General features: G+C 39.1%; 1 protein-coding gene across 2 annotated transcripts in view; it reads left to right on the top strand.

The window, feature by feature from the left end:
- The first annotated feature begins 5391 nt into the window (after nt 1–5391).
- LOC144201383 (Golgi reassembly-stacking protein 1-like) overlaps nt 5392–8060 on the top strand; it is an 11585-nt gene continuing 8916 nt past the window's right edge. For both annotated transcript variants that reach the window (XM_077723974.1, XM_077723973.1), the window contains exons 1-3: nt 5392–5582; nt 6057–6137; nt 8054–8060. The exon at nt 8054–8060 is cut by the window's right edge and continues 197 nt beyond it. In XM_077723974.1, coding sequence (XP_077580100.1) covers nt 5520–5582; nt 6057–6137; nt 8054–8060 — 151 coding nt within the window. In that variant the 5' untranslated portion in view covers nt 5392–5519. The remainder of the gene's footprint in view (nt 5583–6056; nt 6138–8053) is intronic.

Raw genomic sequence — 8060 nt, 5'->3', positions numbered from 1 at the left:
CAGGTCACGTCCATCTATGTGGAGTTTGGATATTCTCCTGAGTGGGTTTCCTCCGGGTAGTCCGGTTTTCTCCCAGCTTACACAACATGCATTGTAGGCTGATTGGACACTCTAAATTTTGCCTTAGGTATGGGTGTGCATGTGGATGGTTGTCTCCTTGTGCCCTGCGATTGGCTGGCCACCGATTCAGGGTGTCCCCCACCTCTGGCCCAGAGCCAGCTGGGATAGGCTCCAGACCCCCCAACAGCCCTATTGAGGGTAAAGTGGTCCAGAATATCAGATGAGATGAGACAAAGGTTTCAATTATCCACATGATGCAAGAGGATAAAAGAAAATATTAAATTACCCACTGTACATGCGTAGGGTGGCCCGGCAGACTCATTAGTGCATGGGACTCCCAGTTCTAGGGTTCTGGTTTCGATCCCAGGTCGGTGCGTGGGTTTTTTCTTGGTACTCCGGTTTCTTCCCACATTCCAAGGACATGACAGGTAAGCTGGTTGAATACTCTAAATTGCTCCTAGGTATGTGTGAGCATGAATGGTTATCAGTTTCCTAGTGCCCTGCGATTGGCTCATCACCAAATCAGGGTATCCCCGTCTTGTGCCGAAAGTCAGCTGGGATAGGTTCGATTACATCCCACAACCATTGTGAGGATAAGCAGTTCAACAAATGAAGGAATGAATGAGTCTATGTACTATTGTGATTATTTCTCTCTGTGTTTCAAGCAAAAATACAGGGTACAACATATACATGCATAAAAATGTGATGTGTTATTACTTCTTAGGCTGCTTTATGAAAACAAATCATTCCTTCCTTAGTTGGTGTCGTTGTTTTTTTTTTTAGTTTTAAAGACAGACTGTTTAAGATTTTATGGTGTGATTTGGCTCCAGTAGCTTATCTTCCAGGACTTTGAAACTAGAGGCTCATCTTTCAAGTCCCGTGTTTTTTTAATGATTTTCTCTGGACAATAAAAAAAAATGCAAATAAAAAAACTGAAAAAAAACAAGACTAAACCCCCCCGCCACCTCCTACCACAAAAAGTATGATAAAAGTATGATATCAGGGTGTTAAGCTAATCAATCCCTTGCTCTCGATAAAAAGTTTGTCCAGGTACAGAAAATCAGGCAGACTAAAGAGAGCAGTATCAATTGCAATATATATGAAGAAAAGTAATGAAAAAATAAAAGTATGATGAAAAAGCGCAAAAGGTAATGGTAATGCCACAGTGCTGATGTGACGCTACTAATGTTGGGTTTGGGACTCAGACCTCTTGCCAGCGGTTTCCATATTTTACCACACAGGTTAGCGTAGAACTTATGCACCCATCAAAAGAGCCACATGTGGCTCCCGAGTCGTTACGATTGTCTCGGTAGCGGAACTGAGTTGTACCCAGGTGCAGAAAATCAGACGGACAAAAGAAAGTGCGGGTGCACTAACGTAAGGTTTTAATTGAAACAGACGGACACGGAGGGGAGGGGGTACGCATATAGACATGGTATAACAAAACAATTACAGACATCTGGGTCACACGAGAGAAGGCAAGAAAAGAATAGCAGGTGAAACTAACGGGTCATTGAATTGACAGGACAGAGAAGGCAAAACAGCCAAAACACTAAACCCCAACAAAGTGTGTCAAAAGTAAGGTATACTATTTTTACCGTATTTTCACGACTATACGGCGTAATTTTTTTATGACTTTACACTTTTTCTACAAAATTGGCACACTTAAATTATTTTTAAGGGTTGAGTTGGTAGTTTTGTGAGAACCGTGGAACAAATTAGAGCTTTTACATATAAAGCACTGCTCTACTTACGTAATGTTCAACTTTTGAAAAAAAATCTGGAACCAATTAATTTCGCAAGTAGAGATACGACTTTTTCTTTCTTGTAATATAACTCAATTCATGTGTGTATTATTTGCATTTTTTTGTTTTCGACCTCGAATTAACAACGCCATGTGCCCTTTTTTGTCATGGGGGATTTATTTATTAAATAAACGGAAAACAGGAATGTGATCTTAGGTCAGTTTTCAATACATCGTTTATTTGCAAGAGAAAAGACAAATACTCTCGTTATCTGATTCCAATATTTATTTAAGCCCTTACGCAGCCCAAATTAGGCTTTAGTTTTGAATATAAGTAGCTGTGTTTCATTTACCCATTTGAACCACTAGAGTGGAGTAGTGAATACGTGTTTCTGGACAAGTGTGGAGTGTGAAACAAATACAAGACTTGAGTGATGAGGAAAAGAGTATATGATTAATCGCAATAATGTCAATAGGAATATAGGCTTGTGAGAACATATTTTGAATAAATAACAGTACCCAAACTTATTTTTAAATGGCAAAACTTGTAAGCTGTTTCTCAAAACAGTTCTTCTTTGTTCTGCAAATTCAACCTTGTATTTTAGGACTCCTAATTCTTCGTGTAGTTCTGATTGTCTCATGCTTGTGACGGGGTGGAGCGTGGGACAGCAAAGCTCTGGCTCTAACCCTATATTTATAGATTTTATTTTTGATATTAATACATTACATACATTACGTTTGATATGCTTATACCTGTAATATTCAATAAATATACACTTTGATAATTGTACTTGTCTACATGTAGTACATACCTGTCAACCTCTGCCGATAACTGCCCTTATAAATGATTATGATTCCCCGTACAAACCTCCAAAAAAACAACAACATACAAACACCGTACGACGCATGTTTACTCGCAGTAACTCGTTTTGTTTTAGAACGCCGACACAATTTATTTATCGCCCCCAGCTTCAGACCATGCCCTGTAAGGTTTAAGCAGGTAAAATGATTAAACAGTGGAAAAATTGACTTCCCATTGACTGTGTAACAGGATAGACACTGTTTCAATATTTTTCCTGTCCAAGTAGGACACGTTTTTTTCATTTGTAAAAATACTTTCCCCAAAGAATGGTGATTGAGGGAGTTGTTATATCCGATCGTATATTCCCTTGTCTGGTAGTTTGTTTAAATCCTTTGTAAGATGGTTTAGTCTCAATTGAAACCCCCTCACCTTTCGCATATGGAGACGTCAAACCCAATATAAAAGAGCTCCCTATAGTTTTATGGTATTGCTTGCTGAGCAAAAATCTTTCCAATCAATATCGGTGTTTTCCGTATTTTATTAAGTCAGATAGCTTATCTTACCCGTCCCCTCAATGTTTCAACTAAGACCACCCTTTTGTACACATAGTCATAGTGCTTGCCCCTCTTCTTTACACTCCATTAACAGCACCCAATTATCTGCCGTTTGGGAAATCCCTGTTTCAGAAATAAATTTCACAAGTTAATATGTCAGTCCAAGCTTTCCAATCTTGACCAATTTCTGCAACAAGGCTTTCCCAATCTTCATTTTGTGCTGTTATGTACCACACATATTTCCCACCACAGGTTGATCTCTTGTATGGCAACAGGGATGTTGCCGAGTCCAAATATATTTTTAAATCTCGAATCCATGTCTGGAAATTTTATTTAGTAGGTAATGTTAATCAAATGTAAATGTAAATGTTGCTCGCTTTACCCTCCCGTAAGAAGGTGTATCCTCAATTGAAATGCCTCCACCTTTCTCTCCAACTGGAGAAAACAACCCTACTGTGGAGAGGAATAGAATCACAATCATCATTTTTCTCATTGCCCCAAATGCAATAATTGTTCTCAACATGACTTTTTGTCTTTGTTTAGGGAGTTTTCCTCTTGAAACGTTTCAATTTAGACAACCTTCCTAGTGTGGGAAAGGTGCATCCGTGTCCCCCTCTCAGCTACTTTGATAGCTGTTGGCGTGGGTAGCAACACTTGACATGGACCCTCCCACTTCGCGTTGCTCCAATGTTTCTTTTTTATGCTGCGTATCAGCACTCAGCCTCCAGGAATCAATAATAGTAATACAGAATAAACCCAACAACTCCAAATGTGAAACTTGAAGTGGAGGAACAAATCGGGATGGTCAGGTAACAATGTAACCTAACCCCCACTCCCAAATTCTGTTATAAACGAATCAATTAAAACATTGTCTTATTTCTTGCATTTCAGCACATCTGGGTCATTTATTTAATTAGAATGTCCGGGAAGGCACCCTCTTCCAAAAAATCTTGACGTTGCCCGTTCCAGCGTGGGCCGGACCACGGGGGCTGACCTTGCCCATCGCTAGATCGCCGGCCGACGCGACTGGCATGGGCCGCCAGATCACCGGCCGAACGGCTGGGGAATTAAACTTCCATTTCGCTTCTCCGCACTGTCTAACCATCAATTAGCCATCCAGTGAGCTCTATTTTCGGATAAGTGTAACGATGTCAGCCCACTGCCTGGACTCAAATGGAATCTCAACTTCCACCATCATATCTTTTTCCGGATAACGTCGGCCGGGACTCGAATTAAAAAAAAATCCCTTCTGTGGTGTGGATTTCTGCAATTTCGTCCAATTTGCCCAGCAAGTTCTATTTTCAAATACGCGCCATGGAGTAAGTTTGGACGGGGCTCGCATTTATGATAAAAAAAACGACAATCATAGGGTCAGCCCTCCATTTCCCCCCCCCTCGGTGAGTTGAGATGAGAGACAGTACTCTGTCTTCCACCATTTTCTTAGGGCCAAGCAGAAGACAGGGGGGTGGTTTCCACTTGCGAGTGTCAATTTACAAATTTTTATGAACTTTTTGTTTTAAATCCACGATGTAGTGAGGCTGCGTAAGTTGAAGCCGCAGCGCGAGGAAAGATCACTGCATTTGTATTGCCACGTTTTTTTATATAATATTTCACAAACTTAAATGCTTTGATTTGCAACTCAATACAAACAATTGGGTCTCTCCATTCCTTATCCTTTATTGTATGAACACCTTGGGGCATCAGCATTAGTTTTACAAAATAGAAACTAAATATCATAATCTAATGGAAATTGGCTGTATTTTAGGTACACAGTCATCTTTTAATGTACACTATATGAATGACAAAAAGACAACTCTTAACTTGTGTCGATTTAAAGATTAGTGATTATCCTAATGTCGTGATTCTTTACATGCCTTCCGATAAATGTAAGTCCTCAAGTAATAAATTGAAATATTGATTCATCAGAGCACCATTCTGAATGTTTTTGCTTTTGCATTCCTAAATTATTATTTGTCGAATTAGGAAATTAAAAATGTCACTCGTAAGTAGAGGTACTACTGTTATCAAATTTACGCATCACCACTGCACATTCTTTTTAATACTTTGCATATTAGATGAGTTAAATGGTATTAAACTTTATATTGGAAATGGCACCAAAAACCAGAATTCTGGATTTCCACGATTCCCATTTTAAGTACAATACAAATAGCGTTTATGTATTTGTTCCCACAGTAATTGCCGTAGTTTTTGTTATTAAGATGGCCGACTGTTTGCGCAGGCGCAGAATGCAATGCATTCGCGTCACCTCAATTACGGACAGTGGCCACGGACTGTCAAATGTGATCAATTTTTATCGTTTTTATTTTTTTTCTACATTTACACTTAGTGTATTTATAAGATGGGGTTGACACAGAGTTCGGATACATCTGACGGAACAACATATGGATATCACGTCCACGGTGTAAGATTTTATGCTTTTCCCTGCTTGAGTAATTTGGTTATGTGGCAATGTAACAACAGCTTATCTGCGTTCACAGCTTACTAAGTAGGTATACCGGTCGAACATGTTGAGGTAACACTTATTTTGGCATTACATTTGTAAAGTAATTCTTCGAGCTTTTCTTTAATTATAACTCGGGAACATTACTGTTCTGTACTTACGTGTGCTTCCAGTTTTGATTTGAAACTTTACTAGTATAATGAAATTTCTGTTTTTACTTACGCACCCGGCAAAGAGCCATTCAAATGTTTATTTGCGGTAGAACTTTTCATTGATACTGAAGGAAGTGCTTTGTTTGTTTTCCTCCCAGGTTGGGGATTCTAATCTGTACTGCAGCTCGGGCATTGTCTTTAATATCCATTAATTTACTCATAACAAATAACCTTGATTGGTCCTTTTTACACATTTTCTTTACTGTACAATTGGTATTGACAGGTGCAGCCCAATTCTCCTGCGGAAAAATGTGGACTGCAACCGTTTTTCGACTTCATTTTGTCTCTGGACCACAAAAGACTGGTAAATACAGGGTATATTCTATATATGCCACTTAATTTTATACCAATAGCTAAATATGTTTACTGTATTTTCCGCACTATAAGGCGCACCGCATTACTGCAATACCTTGACATACGAGCAATTTAAGATGCGAGCAAAATTTCGAGGCAATATTTACCTAGAGATACGAGAAAAATTATGTAGGAGCATTCAAGACAGCCACGAGAGGCTTATGAGAACATCATCTCGCTGCAACTCCCTCGTGTGTGTCTCTACAAGCACCGGGTGGAGTGTTGCATGTTTTTTCCCATTAGTAAGTGCAGTATGCGTGGGAAAGCTTGCTTGCCTATACGGGAGGACTATACTACTTCCCGTTGGCAAGCAGTCGTGCCTTATCCTATTGTGAGGAAAATTGTGTGGATCATTTTCATAATATTTTGAAGGGGGACAAAAGCAACCTGCTCTCGATAGGTTCCTTTTAAAAACTGCAGTTGTAAGTCAGGGTGGAGGCGGGGCAAATAGAGCCAACTCGGGGGAAGAAAGGTATCAAAATGTCAAACAAAATTAGAATTAAGCTTAGTGTTAGGTAAGATTAAATTTATTTTTTAGTGTGTCTGTATCGTAATCCAAGTCCATTTAAATTTGTTTATGTTACGAGCGCGTTGCCGTGCAAAATGTCTAGCATGTTAAATGCTGAACTCTTTATATCGGAGTGTACCTTTTACCTCAATAAAGCATTATAAAACTTAGTTATGCTCTTGCTGTCTTAAAAAAAATCACGCTAGTGCCTAGCCTAACATACACTAGCAGCTAGCATAACATACGCTAGTGGATAGCATAACATAGGTACGCTAGCGGCTAGCATAACATACACTAGTCTCGTGTCATTCTAGCGCCTTATCAGACATAGCGTCCAATGTGTTCACAAAAAACAGAAAATATACCCGCAAATGAGTGCGCCCTATCACACGATGCGTTTTATAGGTGTGAAAATACAGTATTTTATGTCTTTTCCCATTCATAAGGCACACCACATTTTAAGGCGGTACTGTAGACTGGGGTTACGTTATGCATCCATGAGACGGTGCTGTGCTGAAGGGAATGTCAACAAAACAGTCACATATGTCACTCAAACTTTATTAAAAGATTACAAAAGCTATTAAATGTAGTGCAACATTTATATCAGATAGTGGAGGGGAACCTTTCCTCCAATCGGTAAACACGTGAAAAACATTCTGATGCTGTTGCGCTAAATTAAATGTTATTGCAATCACAATATAGTAAAACTCGGAAACACAAAATAATACCACAATTTTGTTCATGCATTAATGTCCATATTCAGAATATGACCAACCTTGTTCTACTGTAATGTGTAAAGCTCACTTTATCAGTTGATTCCTCAACTACAAAGTTTCTCCTCTAACTGTAGCCATCTCGCTTTGTTCCCGCGGAAAGTCTGTTTAAGTCATCTTTACTTGGCGCAGATCATCCTCTTGCTTCCTCCACTTTCGCACCAATGATTCTTTAATGTTAAACTCTCCCTGCTACTCTATTACCGTGTTCTACTGCGTGACTGATCACCTTGAGTTTAAACTCTGCATTGTAAGGGCCATTTCAGTGTCTTTCCACAAACATACAAATGGAAATGAAACAGTTTTATTTATCCCAGCATGTACCACGCAATACTACTTCTACGGGGGAAAATTTAGGCTGCCTACAAAAGTAGTTATAAAACTGGTTGTGGCTCAATATTTATCGATATATAAGGCTTACTAGACTACAAGGCACATGGTCAGCTTTTTAAAAAAAATGAACCCTCTTAACTGCGCATTATAGTGTGGAAAATACGGTAATTTAAACATGTTCAATGTCATGACCTGCCCCAAAAATAAAAATATCTGTAAAACAATTTCAACTAACAGTGATATGTATGTCAGAATGTAG

Source organism: Stigmatopora nigra, chromosome 9 (assembly GCF_051989575.1).
Source record: "Stigmatopora nigra isolate UIUO_SnigA chromosome 9, RoL_Snig_1.1, whole genome shotgun sequence".
NCBI classification, from domain to species: domain Eukaryota; kingdom Metazoa; phylum Chordata; class Actinopteri; order Syngnathiformes; family Syngnathidae; genus Stigmatopora; species Stigmatopora nigra.
This window is presented reverse-complemented; position numbering and strand designations above follow the sequence as displayed.